General features: G+C 43.8%; 1 protein-coding gene across 2 annotated transcripts in view; it reads left to right on the top strand.

Moving 5' to 3' along the window:
• Siah2 (siah E3 ubiquitin protein ligase 2) overlaps nt 1-19,553 on the top strand; it is a 21,052-nt gene extending 1,499 nt beyond the window's left edge. For both annotated transcript variants that reach the window (XM_023704063.1, XM_004643921.3), the window contains one exon: nt 17,986-19,553. In XM_023704063.1, the coding sequence (XP_023559831.1) occupies nt 17,986-18,543 (558 nt within the window). In that variant the 3' untranslated portion in view covers nt 18,544-19,553. The remainder of the gene's footprint in view (nt 1-17,985) is intronic.
• The last annotated feature ends 726 nt before the right edge of the window (nt 19,554-20,279 follow it).

Here is a 20,279-nt window from a genome sequence, read left to right as displayed (position 1 = left end):
CTCACAGCTAAATACAGAATTATGATGTCATTGTGTGTCTGAAGGGTTTTCTATACCCACACATAACATAAATTTTTCTCCAAAAAATAGATCCTGCAACTTATATTTTAAATTCATACTGTCACATCTTTTTTTATGTCTGAAACCTAGCTCAACCTCATTGTATTTTAAATGGCTACGTAGTACTGCATTGGGTGTTCATATTATAACATTTGTTTACCTACATCAAAATCTTTGACATTCTCAGAAACAGCTGTATAGACACAGAGTACTTACCTGTGAGTCATTATAGGCTAGAGCTATACCATAGAGTTCATTTTCTCATCTCAGAAGTGGAAATAATGTCATTAATCTCAATTGTTTTAAATAGAAGTAGCTGTTCTTTTTCTTTCGGACCACTTAGTCTATGTTGCATTTTACCTCAGTACTGCTTAATTTTATAGGGCAAGGGCTCATTTTTAAATTAAAAATAATTCACAGGAGAATTCAGACTTGAGACTCAGGTCAGTAAAATGGGTGATTCAGTTTGGTTCTCTGCCCTGACAAAAATAATTTAAAATAGCATATTCAAATAAGGCTTTTAATCAGTGTTTGGGCCATGGGGTTTGAGGTAAACTTAATAGATTACTTTGCTTTGAGCCCCTCCTCTTATAATGCTAATTCACTCAGCACAGGTAGTCACAGAAAATTTGGTTGAAATATTTTCATAGTTTTCTTAGAGTCATAGAGGTGACAGCCTAGTGATCGGTGGAGAGTTGATGGTAGTTGGCACTGCATGGATAATTCATATTTGAGAGGTACTGGAAGGCTGGAGGGGAGCCGTAGAGGCTTTCTGGAGTGCCATCCCCTCCTTTCATTTTCCAGTAAACCTTCAGTGGCTGGTAGAACTGACTTTTTATAGTTCACAAGTGAGCAGTTCATATCAGTCAGTATTCCTTAATTTATTTTTTAAACAATCTCAAAAGATGGAAAGAAATAAGCTATATGGAATATGAAGTTTTACTTTTAGGTTTTAGAATTCTGGTTCCTGGTGAAGCATGTGTTCTCCACTAATATGTAAACAGGCTCATGAAGTCATTCTTGAAAAATCCTCTTGGGGATTGTGTGCTAAGCTTTACTGTGCATGTCATTGATTTTCCAAGTCTTTATAAGAAAGCATTTGGCCAAAGCCATCAGTTTGCAAGCTGCAATTGAAAAAGTTCACCCTTTTTTTTTTTTTCAGGCCAGGAACTAAGCTTAGAATGGTGACTTCTATTATGTGCACCTACATGTGAGACTTAAAAAGCTGATGTGTGCATGCCTGTCCCTTGGTTGTCCAATAATTCAGATTCTTAATAGAGTGATTCAGCCAATTAGGATAGGTAAACCAAATTTGCGTGTGTGCATAGGCCCAGTGACAAACCAACATACATTAATTGGAGAGGATGAGAAATGAAAAGAAATAAGGCCTGTGTCAACCTGAAAACAGGGTAGATCTATGTGCCTAGCTCTAACTTATAGATTGGAGCTGCTGGAAGCCCAGGGACTGCCCTTTTCCTGTCTTCATTTGTTCTTGAAATCTCTTATGAGATGGTTTAGTCAAGAAAATCAGTGCAGGGAATATAGTTCAGCAGCATAAGCACCTATCTGGCAAGCACAAGGTCTGGAATTCAATCCCCAGGACAGAGACAGAGACAGAGACAGAGACAGAGACAGAGACAGAGACAGAGACAGAGACAGAGACAGAGAGACACAACAGAATCAGTGTTAGGTCAAGTACCAAAAGTCCACATCTCAAAGAATACTGGATTCAGACCATGTTTCCCAAGAGACTACCTGTAAAGGTGTGGATTTCCACACGTCTAAATGAAGAATCAGTCTCCTAAGGACCTGTGCCTTCTAGCATTTCATAAAGAAAGGCTATCTGGAGTTAGGCCAATTATTTTGCATGGGACAGCATTTATTAATTTACCTTTTCTTCAGATGAGGAAACTCATGCCTGCCTGTACAGTGTTAATTGACTCCTCTGCTCACCCCTTCAGTCTGTGGGCCAGGTTATGAACCTGCTTCACAAACACAGCATGCGTGGTACTAACCCATATGACAGAGGGATTTTGAAATTGCATTTATACTCCAGGATTCCATGTCATAACTCAAGGTTGATGGCAGTAACAAAACCATCTGTTTGGATGACTTCATCAGATAGACTTCTGATTGGACTAATCCAAAATGAACCTGGTCTGGTCATGCTTCAGTTAGCCAGAAATCAGAAGTGTTACCAAATAGTTTGCCCTATGTAGGTGTGAGACCACTTAATTAAAGGTAGGGTGTTGCCACACCTTTGATTCAGGGTACCACATACAAAAGGATTGCGTCAGCATATAGTTCTCTTCCACTTACAATATTTATAGTCCACTCTACAGCTGAGACCTTGGATATCCTGTTCACAAATCATAAACCCATCACCTCAGTGTGAGGGGGGTATGAATGACCAATTTGTGTCAACAATTTAAGGTATTTCCTCCTTCAGCCATGCATTTTGGTATCAGTCAAGAATTTCTCTCTACATGACAGGAAATGCTACCACTATAGCCCACTCACATTGAGATACACTTTCTTTCCACTTTTTCTTCATCCTGTTTTTTTACAAAGGGTTTCTAGGGTTGGCCAAATAGCTCAGCGGACTAATGTGCCTGCTTAGACAGGCACAGGGACTGGGGTTTGATCCCCCAGCTTGCTGTGCTGGCCCTGCCCCTGGGGCATGCTGAGAGTGGGATTGAGAGTGGGCATGGTGACACATGCCTGAAATCCCAGTGCTTGGGAGGCTGAAAACAGGAGGATCACTACAAGTCCTATCTGTGTAGTGAGACCCTGAAGTCCCTGTACTAAAATACGTTTTTAAAAATTATAATAAAATTAAAAGGGTTTCTAGTAATAGATCTCCAAATAATTATTTAACTTTACAATTTTTAAATCTGCATGTGTGTGAGTGAGTGTGTGTGTGTGTGTGTGTGTGTGTGTGTGTTACTGCGCATTGAACCCAGACCCTTTGTGCTAAGGCTATATTCCCATCCTTTTTTATCCTTATTTTGAATCGGAGCCTTGCTGAGTTACTCATGTCCCTGGACCATGCTGAGATTTGTGGTCCTCTTGTGTCAGGCCCCCAGAGCGCTAGGAGTACAGGTATAGACCTCCACACCTCGCTTGAATGTTGAGTTTAAAAGTCTCAGCCAGAGAAGTCAACTTCAAAGCCCCCTCGATGTGACCTCATCTAGACAGACTCTGAATACCAGCGGGGACCAGATAACGATGCAAGGAATGGCCTCAGGGACTGCAAGGCCTCCAGAAGCAGTAGAGACTGTGGAAAGCCAGGAATACCAACATGCTTGCTCAAGAAACAAAACAGATAAAAACCAGGGAGCAACCCACACTCGGTGCTGGTAGAAGCGGTGTGGCGGATACAGCCATAGCAGACCTTTATTTTGCTAGAAATCTGGACTTTTATGTTAAATATCTCAATTTCTTCTAACACTGGCCAAATTCAAATGTACTGACAGTGCTTCCAGGCCACATTCCAACTGCCTGAGTACACCTTCTGCTTTGGCTGTTTTGTAGAAAGCATTCATCAAGCCTAGGAGTTCTTATGTAACCATTGTCATCCATTAACTTGGGAACTCTGATAGATCCAACCGGGAATTTGTGGCTTGTTTTCTTTTCAACTTTATTTTGCCAAGAGAATACTCATCTCAGCTGTCTGGGGACCTTAACTGTTGTCCTAGTGACCAGGTGTTTGACTATACAAGTTACTTTATTTTTTGCATTCATAGGTCCTTAAGGGAAGGTCTTGGCCTAAATGATTATACCACGGTTCTTTCAGGAATCCAGTAAGTGGTCCAGGGGTAAAAGCACTAGGCATGAGCCAGAAGAACTGGGTTTTCCAAAGTCCTGGCTTTGTGTGACTTCGGTCTAGTTATGCCTTCCCTAGGCTGCTTTGTTCATCCATTAGAAAGAACAGAGCTAAAACCCAGAGGGTGAGTGCTGAGATGAGACTGGAAGCGCTGTCGAGGGCTTCTGCTTCACCACTTCACGTAAGGATGGTGGCATTCTGGGGCTGGTGAGCTGATGGCCGGCCACCTAGAAGTCCAAGGGGATAAGCCACTTAGCAAGAACAGTTTCAAAGAGTGCTTGTAGTCAACAGTTCTTCCAGTTGTTTGCTTTGGAAATTGCCTCCACAAGCCTGGTATTGACCAGGCTAGCACTAGAATGAGCTGTGGTTTCCATTCATTAACACCAAGTCTCCAGAACATTGACATTACTGCCTTTGAGTATAAAAGTCAGACTAGAATCACTAAAATATTATATGGCTATCTTGAAGTTTAGTGCTGATTCTACAGGTGGTTGACCAAAGGCTTTTCACAGGTCATCATGACCTGGAATAGAATACTATTAAAGCAGAAGAGGCAGAATAGAAGTTTATTTAAAAGTGCAGCAGGTCTGACTCTAAAATACCAGCCTGAGATTAGATTCTTCCAGCCAGGTATGGTGGTACACACCTGTGATCCAGCACTTGGGAGGCTAAGGCAGGAGGATTGTGTGAGTTTGAGACCAAGCTGGGCTGCGTAATTGAGTTTAAGGCCAGCCTGAGCTGCATAATGAGACCCTGTCTCAAAAAGAAAAGAAAAAGAGATTAGATAATCCCTTCTGTATTACAGCCTTTTAAAAATCCTGCAGAGGGGCTGGAGAGATGGCTCAGTGGTCTAAAGCACCTACTTGGAACGGGCTTGGCAAAGCACAGGGACCACGGTTCAATCCCCCAGCACCACATGCCAGCCAGCCCTGCCCCCTGGCGGGCTGAGCTGGCCATACACACACACAATAAATGAATGTAATAAATAAACAGCGGAATATATAAAAAAAAAAATCCTGCAGGGGGGGGCCTGCGAGATAGCTCATTGAACTAAAGCGCCTGCTTAGGCAAGCTCAGGGACCATGGTTTGATCCCAGGGCAGGCGTAGTGGCATACAGGGGCCTATAACTGCAGGTGTGGGGAAGCTGAAAGCAGGAGGATCACCACAAGTCGGAGGTGCATAATGAGACCCTGCAACAACCAAATACATAAATAAAAGTCCCTGTGTAAAGCACTGTACACATAAGAGGACAGAAAGAGCCAGTGCAAAATATCCTAAGGGCCAGTCTTGTACTTCTGACAAAACTGGCAAGACAGAGCCTATCTTGCTCAAACCTGTCAGGTCCTCACCCCTTGAAAGACACATAGCGTAGGCACTTGCTAAGCCAAACGTCGGCGCTCACAACCACTGTATGCTGCGGGTGAGTTGTACAGGATGTAATCGAAGCTGCAGCATCTGGACATGGTGCTGTGATATCTGGAAAAGGAAATTAAGGATGTTTTCCTGATCAAAGAAGATGTCTTTCCTCAATCCCTGGTTCAGCAGAAAAAAAAAAAAAAAAAAAAAAAAAAAAAAAAAAAAAAAAAAAAAAAAAAGATGTCTTTCCCAAGGCTTGTATGAGGTACTGAAAATTTTCTAGCAGAATTTCATTAACTTTGCCTCCCATGTCTTTCACTTAATTCCTTGAAAAGTAAGAAACTGTCATTTTCATCAATTTCATTTTGATACAAATTTGATGTGCCGATTCTTTTTTGTACTATGTGACACCTGTGTGATGAAAGGTTACCCCCTTCTGTGTACTTTTAAAGGTGTGACTCAGCACAGGTGGTATCTGGGGTCACTCTCCCCCAGCCTCCCTCTCTCTGGCAATTCTGAGGCAGCCTCTGATTCGCAGCCCCCCTCCCCCTGCTGTGACTGCCTGGCGATCTCTCTGAGCTGCAGTGGCGCATCAGTAGTGTGGAGTGATGACAGGATTGCTGTGAGGTTCCGACATGGTGGCGGCTCGCGCACAGCACCAAGCACAGCCTTGGTACCGAGGACATGCGCACAGTTAGGAGCTGACCGAGATGAAGGGTCAAAGTGTGAGCTCAGGCCCAGCCGTAAACTTGAAAAGGAAAAACAAGGAATCTTACTTTCTCCCACAGATTCTCCTGCTAGAGTTCTCTTTTCTATTCCTAATCTTGTAAGGTTTTCATAGAGCTAGGAAAGTTGGCTCTGGAATTGGTTTTGCAGTGAGGAAACTTTTGTTTGCTTGCTTGTTTCATTTTTTCTAATGTTTTTAAAAAGACAAAGCTTGGGGCCAGGAATACAGCTCAGCGGCATAAGCTTGCCTGGCAAGCCTAAGGTCCTGAGTTCAATCCCCGGAACCAAAAAAAGAGAGAGGGAGGGAGGGAGGGAGGGAGAGAGAGAAAGAGAAAGCCTATTTTGATTAAGCATTATGTGTGTGTGTGTGCGTGTATATATATATATATATATATATATATATATAATATACATGTATATCTATTATATATATTATGTGTACCTTATTTTACATGCTATATGCTTTTTTAAAATTATTATGTTTAAATGCAGAACATATAGAAAGTGGTATAAATTATATCTTGCAAGTCCTGCCACCTAGAAATACCCACTGATCATTTTGCATATATCTTTACACGTTACATATAAATCAATGAAGTCCCCCCAAAAGATGCAAGTAAAATGAGGAATCCCATTTAACATGCTGTTTCATAGCCTGTTTTTTTCTTTAATCTTACATATCATGACTGCTTTTCTACATTTCATTGTTAAATATTCTTTGAGGCCATGCTTGTTCGTTCTAATGCTGAGGATTGAACCTGGGTCCTTCACACTGGAACTACATCCCTGGTTTTTCTTTTATATTTTACTTTGAGACATGCTCTTCTTAAGCCACTAAGTTGCCCAGGCTAGGCCTGAACTTGTGATCCTCCTGCCTTATCCTCCCGGGATTATAGGCATCCACCACCATACCCAGTTTATGGCCACTTTTAAGGGCTACTCATTTTGCAATTCAGAAACAGTGCCAGAATTAGTGAATGTCTTGTTGGTGGTCATTTAAGTTGTTTTATCTTTTTACTGTGTTTTTCTTTCTTTTCTTTTTAAAGTACTACCATAACTGAATCTTTGTACATAAAAAGTAGCCATTTCCTAAGGATAAAGTCTTGGAATTTGGATGTCGAGCCAAAGGGCATCAGCAGAATCTAAGCTTTCAGTAGCATACAGTGGTCTAAGCCAAACTGCAACATAAAGTATAATCGTTTGCAGTTGAGTGCCGATTTCTTCCCAGGGTCCCACCACTGAGTGGGTCCTCTTGGTTTGCTTCATGCTGCTGTGTGGTGTAACCCAGACCAGAGCTGGGTACTGCTGAGTGCCTCCCAGCTTGTAGTCAAACTGAATCTTAATCTGGGAAGACCTGTAGCACCGGGCACCGCTCCTCCGCCAGCGCATCTGCCTGGCTGGCTGCTGCGTCCTCTACTGGCCTTTCAGTTCTGCAACTTAGCGTCTCAAGGTGAGAGAGAGGAGAGCAGAGCCCTTCTGAAGTGGAGGAGTAAAGAGGACTCTGGGGTTCACTGCAGTGGTGTCGGCTGTGCTTGAAAAATGCATAGCCCTTTGCCCATGAAGGAAAAGAGGAAGATCAGGATGGGCTCTTGCTGGCAGAGAAGAGCACTTTCCTTGCTACAGGCAGCTGGAATGAGACATGTGGTCTCATGTTAGTCTCCTAATGACTTTGTAAAGGAGGTAGGATGTGGTTAGTATGCTCCCTGCAATGTTTGTCCAAGGTCATACGGTTTATAAGTCTAACAGAAACTCCGCTCTGGGCTGTGTACTTGTGCGTGCAGTGTTTTTCTCCTCCAGCTTCTTCCTGTTTCTGCTGCTTGTGCCACCGTGCAGAGGAGCAGCTGCCCCCCTTCCCATTCTAAAGCCAAGGAGTGCCTTTCAGAGGACTGACTGTGGACTCAGAGGGACCCTCCAAGCGGAGTTGCTGGGCAAAATATAGAATACTCAGGTATTTCAAATACATAACAAGTGGAGAAGGAGGGTATAACTATAGTATATTTCAGATGTAACCTGGAAGATACTGGGCATTTTGTGTTTTTATTGGCCTTTCTGATAACTCTACTACTTAAATCTGGTGAGTTTGATTACTCAGTAAAGAAATAGGGAAGCAACAGTGTTTGAAGACGGTCAGGACAGTTAAAGTGCTTGTACGTGAGAACCCGGGCACAGGGCACTGGTACCAGGGCAGAAAGCTTTTGACCCTGCTCTGCCCTTTGAGAGCCTTTATTTGCTTAAACATCAGAAGGGACCTCACCAAACTGGTTCTCCAAGAGCACATATTGCCTGCTAACTTTGGCCGTGGACAGATGAGAAGCATACATGGTCAAAAGTCAGCTTTTGTTTAAAGTTGCTAAGATTAAAAATAAACTTCTGCCAGCCCAGATAGTCTTTGTGAGGCCACACACCCTCCTCCCATAGCATCGTGTTCTCAGATTTCTCCGATAATAATTACTCCTGAGTCTTCCACCCGCACATGCTATTGGAAAAAAGCTGTCTGCAGCATGTGGTCTTTGGCTTTCTCTTTGGCAAAGGGCAAATTTTGAGCACAAGATTTTAATTCTCCCCAGAAGGAAGTCAGCAAAGTTAATAGTGTCTTCTTCTCACCACCATTTGGTGACACCGACAGTTCTGGTGTTGAGTAATATTGTCTTGTCCTAATGCTATCAGCAAAACTGCTATCGGGCAACCAGTGGATGATTATCTCTCTGCCCTGTCTGGCAGCGGAGGTGATGAATTTGTCATTTGAGTTCAGTAAAAGTATGCCGTAGCACTTAGAGGAAAGAAGCTAAACAGATGGATTTTGCGTATAATTCAATCCTAAGAAAAGATTTGACTTTCTCCCGTTGCCCAAGTGAGCGTGGTTAACTTGAAGCCACAATGCTTTGACTTCAAATCGGAGTCAAGAGAGGAATCCTAGACAGTTTTATGGACCCTTCCAGATGTGAGTACGTGGCTCAAGGTCATATGGAGGACGTGGTGCTTGAGTTCTAATCTTAGCTACTATACCAGCAGTGGTAAACACATCTTAAGAGGCCACATCAAGGACAGTAGCACTGTTGTTTCTGGTATACATAAGACTTCAGAAGAGCTATAAACACCACAATCAAGAAGTTTTACATAAATAAAATATGCAAAATACCTTCATCAAAAATGACAAAGCTATAGTACCTGAAATCTAAAATAAAAATAAACACTTTTATTACACAATAGAAAGGTCTGTTGAAACAGTTTTCATGCTAAGTTCTACAGTAAAACATCTAACTAAAGGAAAATTTACATGATGGAGAACATTCATTTTAACATCTACAGGTAAAGACATATTTATTCATTTATCAACAGATACTGGGCTGGGGAGATAGCTCGGGGGCATAAGCACCTGCCTGGCAAGAGCAAGATCCCAAGTTCTATCCCCAGTACCACAAACCTCACCAGCCCTGGAACCCTGAGTGCCCTGTGCTGGCCCTGAAACCACATGTGGTGGTGCACACCTATAATCCCAGCACTAGGGAGGCTGAGACAGAAAGATCACTGTGAGTCAGGACTACATAGGGAGACTCTGTAACATAAATAAATAAATAATACCGGGTGGTTAATAAGCAGACAATAAATCAGTATATCAAATTGCTAACAAAATTGATAGACAAAAAAATAAACAAATATTTAGTGGCATTATGGGAGCAGGCAAACTTTTTTTTAGCAGTACTAAAGCTTGAGCCCAGGGCCTTCTCACTGACCTGTATCTTTAGCCCTTTAAAAATATATTTTTTAAAATGTAGAGCCAAGACCTCATTGAACAGCTCAATTGCTCAGATGGGGATTGAATTTGAGATCACCCAGGCTCAACCTCCCAGAGTGTTGAGACTACAGGTGTGTGCCCATCACTCCCAGCATAGGTAAATATTTTTATGCAGAACTAGTCTGAATCCCTGGAAGTTATTTTAAAATGGTAATACATTTTACCATAATATGGATCTGTACTAGGTTTAGCTGCAATTCCGTTTGAGCAAGTCTAAGAAATGCTGAAAACATACTTTTGTATTGTACTCATGCTTGCAGTATGTAATGACTGCGTGACTGCAGTCGTTGTGGGGAGTTGCTGTGCGTAACAACACCCCTGCACTCTTCTCTTTGTAATCCCTGTCTCGTCCCTATTCCCCCCCCCCCACACACACACACATCTCTTGGTCCTCTTCCCTTTTGCAAAAGAGACAATAGAGATTTTAACTGGTAGCTTCCTGCTGATCTGCTGATCATACAGAGCAAGCAGACCTTCAGGAATTCATTCATTCTTGCAGTTGAACTGCTATATACATCCATCTGGGTCTGCCTAAGGAAAGGGGATCCGGTAAATTTCACTGCCAGAGCTCCCCTTTCAGATGGGGTCTGGAAGTGAATGGGAGGGGTTTTTTTCCTTTTGTTTGTTTGTTTTTGCAGAACCAGGGATTGAATTCAGACCCTTGTGCTTGCCAGGCTAGCGCTTACTCTACTGAGCCATCTCTCTGGCCCCAGTGAATGGGAGTTTGCCTTTGGCCACTGCACTGGAGTGGTGGACAATAGAGCTGCAGTGACCAGAAGCTCCTTGGCAGGGCCTGCAGGCTCTGGAGGATCCCAGGCCAATGCAGAGTGCTTTCCTCACTGTTGACCTTTGGCATTTACTTCTAGGTATGTGATTAAAAGTATATGTCCTTGAAAAACACATACATCAGATTCCCCAGTTACTTCCTCTCGGCCTCATTTGCTTTATCATTTGTATGCTCTCCACTCATACATATATTTTTAAACTATTTGAATATAAATTGCAGGCATTCTTCCCCCTTCCTCCTAAATCCCTCACTGGGCTTCTCTTTAAAACAAGGACATCTCTCATATAGTAGTTACCCAAATCAGGAAATTTGACACACAGTAGATAATATTATCTAATCCATAGTCCACATTTAAATTTCAGCTGTTGCCCTGGTAATGCCCTTTGCAGGGACCTTGGTTTTTCTGTCCAGGGTCATGCGTAGCAGTTAGTCTCAGCACGTATTTTGCAGTCACAGCTCCTTTAGCTTGGGGGAAACCGGGCTGCTTGTTTTAACTTAATCCTAGATAGTAATTTCTTGGTATCTAATTCAGAAGTTTATGAGCATCAGCAAAATGTTGGCTGTGCTTTTGTCTTTGTCATTTGAGAAATACATTCTCATCTGAGGTCGTAGCAGCTACTTTGCTAATAAATCCCAGCTGCCTCCTAGGAGGTGGCAAGTTGAGGCAGGATGCTGACCCCACAGTGCCCCAGAAGCACGGGCTTCTGCCTTGGAGCTCCAGGCGCCTCCACTGTAGTGGTGTTGATTGTTGGAATTTAGTTGTTCTTGAATTGTAAGGAATCAGATTTAATGGAATAAATTTAATGACTTGTTCTAAACCTGCCACGGAACCCATGACCTTCACTAGCGTTCGAGCTAAGAAAGGTTAATTCGCTTATATACTCATTTCAAAACAAATATAATGGGACTGTTTATAAGGTAAACAGCAGGTGTCTGGTATTTGACTCTGTTCTGATGTATTGTATTTGTACAGGAAAAGATTTCTGTGCTGAAAAAGAAAGAGCAAAAAACAAAAAGCTGCCTAAATTCCAACTGAAACAGGACCAGAAAAAGAATGGGAACTATTTACCACTTTCTGTAAAGACACAGAGATGGGGCGCTGTGTTACCTATTGGCTGTCAGTGGCAGAACAGGTTTGCACAAGACCTTTGAGCCACTGCAACATGCAGTTTCTGAAGAAATGTGATTTACCCACATTCTTTTTAGTGTTGAGCTTCTCCCCCACCCCTGCTGTGCTCCCCTCTGGATTAGGGTGAGTGTGTGCTTCTTTGGGGAGTTTTGCTTAAAACCAGTTCTCCCCAGGGAAAATGAGCACATCATTCCCCCAGAGAAATCTCATTTGTAGGACTGGATGTATCCCAGGAAACAGATGGCTCTTTTTGAACCCACCCAGGGACTGTAATCACAAGGGGCGTGGCTTAGAAGCAGGCCTTAAAGGAAAGCCATCCCGGCCCAACTACCCAAACTTGGACTCCTTCCTGTTGTTTAGAGTAGTCCTGCTTGGTGTGTGGAGTATAAAGCCTTGGGACTTTCCTGGCAGATGTCAGAGAAAGATGGGGTCCTGCTGCGGGGCGCTGCTTCCTTCCTCAGGGAGGAGTCCTCAGAGCTGCCTTCTCTGCGCACACTAAAGGAGCTTATGGAACAGCCTACTTCCAAATGAGGCTGTCCGTGTACTCTAGGTGTGGTGTGTGTGGGATGAGGGGCTGAGAGTGAATTCAGCTATCGTTTCTGTTCCTTTTTCTCGCAGTGTTGATCGGTGCCTGTGCCTGTTGTGTGCAGGGCGGGAGCCCGGGAGGAACCCTGAGGAGGCTGGCCCAGGGTGGTGTGGCCGCCGGGGACTACCCTTCAGGAGTGTCCAGTTTCTAGCCTGAAAAATGGGCAGAAGCATCTCCCCAGCACATGCTATGCTGTGCAAACAGTCCAGTGCTGGTGTGTGTCAGGGTGATGGTCCCAAGAGGCTCCAGTGGAGCCCTGGAGTGGTAGACCTGTTGCTTGCGTGGGTCCCTCCTGCAGCCACAAAGGTGGCTGCCCAGAAGCCTAGTTTATGTCATTTATGAGCATCAGATCAATCATTCTCATTGAAATCAGCGGGCCCCAGGTGGGTGGTTTTACCTGCTTGGGACATCTGGCCATGCCCAGAGACTTTTCCAGTCACCACCACTGAGGGAAGTTGCTGATATCGTGTGATGAACAGAGGCAGGGAGGCTGCTAAATATACTCTAAGCACAGCATAGCCCCCACAACAAGGAATGTCTGGTTCAAAATGTCAGTAGCGCCGTGGTAGAGAAATCTTGAAAATTCAGGGCCAGTAAAGCCCCTGACCGACCTTCATTAATTTTTCTCCTGTTAGCTCCTCCACTCACCCTGTGGTGGAACCAGATGGAACTGGTTCGTCCACAGTCCACTCCATTTATAGTAACACTTTCTCACCCCTTTCTCCTCACTGTCCCATTTTGAGATCTCCTGTCATACTCTCTTGTCCTTCTCCCCGCAAGATTATAATTATGATGACCATTCATCCCCCTTATCTCAGAGGGTTACATTTTAAGGCCCCTTTTCGATGCCTGGGAGATGGTACTATAAATAGTATTGCACTATGCGATACTATGGGGTTTTCCCTGCACATTCGTACTTCTGATAAAGTTTAATTTATAAACTAGGCACTGGAAGAGAACTAACAACAGCTAAGTACCAAGTAGAACATTTATAACAGCATACTATAAAAAAGCGATGTGAGTCCAGCCTCATTTTCTCCACTGTACAGAATCTATTTACCTTCCTCCTCCTAATGTCAGATACAATGCCTAGTGAGGAGACGGAGTGAGGTGAGTGACACATGGCTGTAAGGTTATGTCACGCTGCTATTGACTTTCTGAAAATATAGCAGGAGGAAGATGATCTGCTCCAAGTGACCCTGGGTCGTTGAGCCAGAACAACGTTGGGTAGGCAGTGTGTACAGGGTGGATCTGCCAACAATGGATGATTCACATAAGATTTCATCATACTGTTCAGAGCAGTGCACGGTTTAAACTTTTTGAATTGTTCATGTCTGGAATTTCCCACGTCATATTTTCAGACCATGACTGACAGCAAGTGACTAAAACCAAGGAAAGCCAAACTCTTGATGAAGGAGAACAGCTACACTTGCATTATCATTGTAGTGTCTGGCCCCCTTTTCTGAAAACACTCCAAGTGCAGGATTCGTAGCTGATTCTCACTATGTGCTCCAGGGAAGGGTTCATGGCCGAGCACCCTCTGGAAACTCCAGATCTTTCTGTGGAAACACAAGACGTAGGCCAGGGACCAGTGATACTTTGATTTTAGGGAATTCATAGACCTCTATAGCCCTGTCTCTAATCCCTGGCTGGGTGCATCTAATGGAGGTGACAGGAATGTCCATTGTGTTTGAAATGTCTTTCTAAAGCAACACCAATACTGTTACCAGTGTGAGATGTGATACAGTATCAATATGCTTATTTATTTATTCATCTATTTATTTGGGGGAAAGTACTAGGAATCAGGCAGGCGCTTATGCCACTAAGCTTTCTCCCCGGCCTGAGATGTGATACAGTGTGAAGTTTTGTATGTGTGTTTAGAAATTTTCTTCTAAGAGATCATCTTTAATCCAGTGCCATGAAGTGGCCCTAGTGATCCCTAATATGCATCCTTACCTGTTATAGTAAGAGAAAAAGCAGATTAACATTAAAGGGCTGCGCCAAAGGCTTTAAAGATACATATTTATTGTAGTAAAGCTTTTGCAAGATCGTTTATAAGATCTTGTCCGCACAAATGCAAAGTCATGTCTTTCTATTTGTATATTTTGGGAGGTGCTCACTTCTCTATATTTGGGTTGAGGAAAGAGTTGAATGTGTTACTTGTAAGGCAAAGCAAATAATTGAGAGTATAAATATTCCTACTTGAAAAAAATATTCCTACTTGAGTGGAAAAAGTCATATAACAATCCTGGATATCAAATATTTGTTGTCCAACTTCTGACATTGCCAGTCCTTCGGATAACCCTCTACTGTTATAGACTACTGGACTATATTAGATTATTTTGCTGAATTCATGCACATACAATATTTAAATGGCAAGGGAATACCCATCTCTGATAAAACTAAAGAAAAAAGGTGATACAATTGAACGACTATTTTGTATCTGTATGTACAAAATAGTTAAGATAGATGTACAGCTACTTTCTCTTAATGAGAAGAAAGATTTGTACTAATAGTGTTTGGACAGGATATCATGTCTACATTCTGTACTATGAATAACCACTACGAAGCCAACAATATGCAATGTATTAATTGTTGAAACTGTCCTATTAAGGTTTTGAAACTGTCTCATTGCTATTTGTTTCTCAATAAAATTAAGGAAAAAAAACAAAATAAATAAATATTTGTTGTCAGTGTTGGTCCGTGGATATAGAGTGGTGTGGGGCTTTGTGAAAAGGAACAGGTGGTCCTTTTCTGGCTGCCTTTGCCAGAGTTCACCTTGTTCCTGGGCGTATTCTTGGGCAGCTGTGGTAAACATCCATTCTGAGATGTCTTCGGATCCAAACATTGATGGCTTGTTTCAGGCAGAGAATCTGCCAGGCTCTGGGCAGTTCTTACTATTTTTAGTGTGTGTGTGTGTGTGTGTGTGTGTGTGTGTGTGTGTGTGTGTGTGTTATTTTTTCTGCACTCTGAACAGAAATACCTCACCACCACTCACAGAAGAACATCAGGAGGCTCTGTATCCCTATGCATGCCCCAGATTTAAAACACAGGTCATAGGGAGTTAAGGACAGAGAGTGTAAATAACATGGTGTATTTGTTTCTCCTTCAGATTGAGTTTTTATATACAGGCTTTAAAAATTAGCCCGTGGTTCAAAAAGATGAACAGCAAACCACCTAATGATGAAATAATCTTACCAGTTTCTTTTGAAGATTATAATCTGCTTTAGGTACGGAGGATGTGGGGCTGAGGGGTACTTTTTTCTGTAAGCCTCTTTCTTTCTTAATTAGAAATTAATCTTCCTAATGGTAGAAGCTGCTCTCTTTGCCTCTGTACCTCTCAGTGACGATGGCTTAGCATCTTGTGTGGGGGTGTCCAGTGCCTCCTTGTTGCTAGTGATAAATTCATCTTAAAGACTAGAATTTGACCTACTAAAAATGTATGAGGACAAAGTTGCATAAGGCATTGCAGAGAAAATTAAAAAAAACAGGTCGGGTTTTTGTTTGGTTAGCTTGGCTTTTTTGTTTTTGTTTTTTTTTTTGGGGGGGGGGTTTGGTTTTGGTTTTTTTTGGTGTTTTGAGACAGGGCCTTGCTGTGTCGCTGAGGCTGCCTCAAGCTCAAGGCAGTCCTCCTGTCTCAGCCTCCACGTGCTAGGAGTACACTGTGTGCTGCCCTGCCAAGGCCATGCTTGTCTTGGTTCCCCGGTTGGTTGGTTGGTTGGTTATAGAGTCTCATTACATAGCTCTGGCCTCACACTCACTGTGCAACCCAGGCTGGCCGCAAACTCATGAGCCCCCTCCGCCGCCTCCTGAGTGCTGGGATGGTAGGTTTGTGCATCTTATCTGGCTTGATATTTTGGTTTGGGTTGGGTCTTCAGCATTTAGGCACATTTCAGAAAAGTGACACAGTCCTGCCCTTATTTGGCGCCTTCCTGTTCTGGTGGAGTGGGGGAGTCCAAGTACAGGAATCCAGTTTACCTGCCACTCTGTACTCTCAGGATATAAGACTGATTTCTAGTTTATCCCAAAAGGTGAAAAAAATGTGTGACAGGCTTCTTAATTCATTATATGGCAACACGCAATACTCTGGGCACGTGTCTGTGAGCTGCTTCCAGCATCCAGGAATTGACATAGTTGTTTCTGTGCCAGTTGGGAGCAGACGTCTAATTCCTTTCAGCAAGGTCTTTTGCCATGCTAGCATCAGAGTGTCGTCGTGCAGACTCTGCCCTATCAAGGCAGTGCCTTAACTCCTTTCTCACTTCTGGGATGAAATTCCCCCCACAAAAAAACAGCGTAAAGGAAGAGTAAGTTTACTTTGGCTCAAGATTTCAGTGCAGGGTCACCTGGCTCCAAGACAGAAGTGGGACACCGGAGGGGGCGTGGCAGAGGGAGAGGCACTCCAGCCGTGGCCGCTGGAAGCAGAGGAGGGGAGAGCTGGGAAGGGAAATGCACCCTTCCAGGTTCACTCCCTTCACTGTGAGCCACCTCCGACCAGCGCATTCACCTTCTAAACTCATCGATCAGTAAACCCACAAATGACTATAGCACCCCCTGATCCAATCACCTTCTATACACATGAGAATTTTAGGGAACATTTTAGATCAGAACCATAATGGGCAGTGTCTGGGGGATAGACTCATCTCATTCCTGCCCTCCCCATCCTATGTGAGGGCCCGATGGGCCTCTTTGTGAAGAGCTGTCTGCTTACCTGGCCCTGAGCAGGTAGCCAGGAAAGTTCAACGGGCATTGAGAAGCGAGTTAGACCCTCTCACCTCAGCCTCCACTGACTGGCACCAAGCTGAGAAGCAGCCTTCTTATTTAGTCAAGGAACTCTTGAAAGTGATTTCCTTCCACCCAGAAAAGCAAGGCCACAGTGCCCGGGGAACCAAGGTTCAAAGTAGAAGGCATATTTCTTGTAGTATAAAGTGGCCTCCAGCCTTCCTCTCTCTGGTTGCAGTAGCCCTCAAGAACAAGGGCCAAAGGGCAGCCCTCCCTGTGGCCTACCTGCCAGCCACTAATCTGAGTCAAGAAGGAGTGGAAAGGACCAACAGAAAGACTGATACTATTTTCAACATTGCCTTTATGCAAGAACTAGCCTGGAGACATTTAATATTTCCCGCCCACCCACCCCCAAGCAATTAAATTGCTTTTACAAAGGTTCCCAGAAACTTAAGGACAGAGGCAGGTTTGCTCAGCATCTGTGTTTTAGAAATTTACAGTCAGAGAAATTTAGTTTTCATTTGTTAAAAGTATTGAAAAGAGAGGCACGGAAAGCAGTATATTTCTGGTTCTGGAAATGCCCTTAATTTCATTCAAGATAGTACAGTATTGATAATGACTAGGCACTGAGACTTTTCGTGTGAAATGCTTCAATTGTCTTGAACAGACCTAACTGAGATAATACAGTGTAAACCTAGACATGGCGGTACACACGTGTAATCACAATGGTCTAGGAGGCTGAAGCCAAAGGTCTAGCCCACGCTGGCCAACTTAGTGACTTAGCAAGACCCAATATTGAAATGTAGAAGAGAAAAAAGAAATTGAGGGGCCAAGGATGTAGCTCATTGCAGACCCTGACTTCAATCCCTAGCACTGACAAAAAGAAGAGAAAGGATACAGGGTGAGCCCAGGAGGCAGAGTGGACAGGGACTCTCAGAGGTCTGCCTGGGTGAGAGCTGTGTGCTGGTCTGATGACACACTGTGTTTCTCTGTCTGCAGTATGCCACCACGGGCTGTTCCCTGACTCTGCACCACACGGAGAAGCCAGAACATGAAGACATCTGTGAATATCGTCCCTACTCCTGCCCCTGTCCTGGTGCCTCCTGCAAGTGGCAAGGGTCCTTGGAAGCTGTGATGTCCCACCTGATGCATGCCCACAAGAGCATTACCACCCTTCAGGGAGAAGACATCGTCTTCCTAGCGACAGACATTAACCTGCCAGGGGCTGTGGACTGGGTGATGATGCAGTCGTGTTTCGGCCATCATTTCATGCTGGTCCTGGAGAAGCAAGAGAAATACGAGGGCCACCAGCAGTTCTTCGCCATTGTCTTGCTCATTGGCACCCGCAAGCAAGCGGAGAACTTTGCCTACAGACTGGAACTGAATGGGAACCGGCGGAGATTGACCTGGGAGGCCACGCCGCGCTCCATTCATGACGGTGTGGCCGCAGCCATCATGAACAGTGACTGCCTTGTTTTTGACACAGCCATAGCACATCTTTTTGCAGACAATGGGAACCTTGGAATCAATGTAACTATTTCTACATGTTGTCCATGAAGCCCCTCAAGGCTTTCATAAATCATCGAAATTATTTGGGCATAGCACTCTATGTTTCATAAAGGTTTTATAGATGTTTTATTCAATATGTCTTCACAGGTCAGGACCCACAATTACCCTGTGTTTTGTTTGAACAGCAACTTCCCATCTGGCATTGAACCAACAAAGTTCATTAAACTGGGATGAATGAAGTTGGCCTGTCAGTAATCTGGAGGCTGTTCTGTGATCTAAAACCAACTCTATGATTAAATTGTAGTTAACTTTCGGAACACACTTGGCAGGTAGCTCAGCGCTCCATAGATCGGTACATTAAAAATTGGAGGCCCCTTCCTGCCTGCCTGCTTGCCAGTATTGGTCCCCCAATGTTGGCAAACATACCATGACCATCAGGAGGTTCCCTTTGCTTTTAGGAGATAGGAATTATTTCAGTGTGTTTTCAAGTGTCTCAACCTGGGTGACTGACCTGAATACCTAAAATCACCTGGAGGGCATGTCTTACAGATCTTGGGGAGTCCATGAATTTTAACAATCTTACCAAGATTCCGTTTCAACAACAAGATTTGAGAGTCACAGGCTTAAATTGTGGGAAAGGGTCCAGATTTTAAAGGTGCTTTAAGATTGCCCTCCACTGATACTGTTTGTCTTTCTACTGTTTCACGTGCTCCCATTCCTGCCCTGCACCCACCCCACCTGAGATTAAAGCTAGAACTTCAGTTCCACATGAACATGGTCCTGAGACGTGGCCACTGCAGCGTGTTCTGGGTGGACCATGAGGAAAGCAAGTCCCGGGGCCACTGAGAGTCCTCACGCAGTTTCTGCTCCCCACAGGACAGATGAGCTGTTTACACTTGGCTTCCCTCCGAAGCCTTTCTTGACTGTCGATGGAGTGGAAGGCTAGATCAGTAGCTGGGAAAGCTTTATAACCAGTGTCATATGCTTGCTATTTAAAGGTATGTGTTGTTTTTGCCACATTCACTTTAGTTTTTTAATAAATATTTTCCAAAAATGAATGTTGTGCTTCCATTTTCTTACCTGAGTACCATCTATTTTTTGAGTGTGCATCGTGTGTAGGTAGAGTAAAGCTGCCTCACAGCTGAGCACTGTGGTGTATGCCTGTAATCACAGCCCTCTGCGAGGCTGAGGCAAGAGGATTGCAAGGTTTGAGCCCTGTCTGGGCTAATTACTCAGACCCCGTCTAAAAAAAAAAAAAAATTAAAAAATACTGGGAATGTAGCTCAGTGCAAAACATAGGTTCAATCCCTAGCACAAACAAAAAACACTTCGCTGTTAATCTGGGGTTGCAGCTCTGACTTTCTCCACGTGAGGAAGCAGTCATTTGTCTAGGGCTGGGGTGCAGTCTGTGGCAGCAGAGTCCAAGGCCATGTCCTTATCTGTGGGCTGTCACTGATGACCACCAGCACTGTGCTAACTGCCAGCTTCTGCGCAAGAAGAGGGCTGCACCCATTTGTGAGAATAAAAGGGAAGCAGTGTGGCTGGCACTGTTGCCCAGGGCACCAAGGCTGACCCAAGGTCCCAGTCGTAGCGCTCGCACAAATTCCAGTTAGCTCTGAATGTATTTAAGACAGCTTTTGATAGTGATTTCACTGATTTCATTAGTGAGGCACCATATGGAAGTGACAGCTTTAAAAGTGATTTTTCTTTTAAGTGTGACAGAATTCTGAGGTTTTAGTCAGCATGGAGTTCCGGCAGGTGAGGTAATGCTAAGGTGTCTTAGT

Source organism: Octodon degus, unplaced genomic scaffold, assembly GCF_000260255.1.
Source record: "Octodon degus isolate 3935 unplaced genomic scaffold, OctDeg1.0 scaffold00186, whole genome shotgun sequence".
Lineage (NCBI taxonomy): Eukaryota > Metazoa > Chordata > Mammalia > Rodentia > Octodontidae > Octodon > Octodon degus.
Note: the sequence above shows the minus strand (reverse complement) of the source record. Positions and strands in the feature narration are given on the sequence as shown.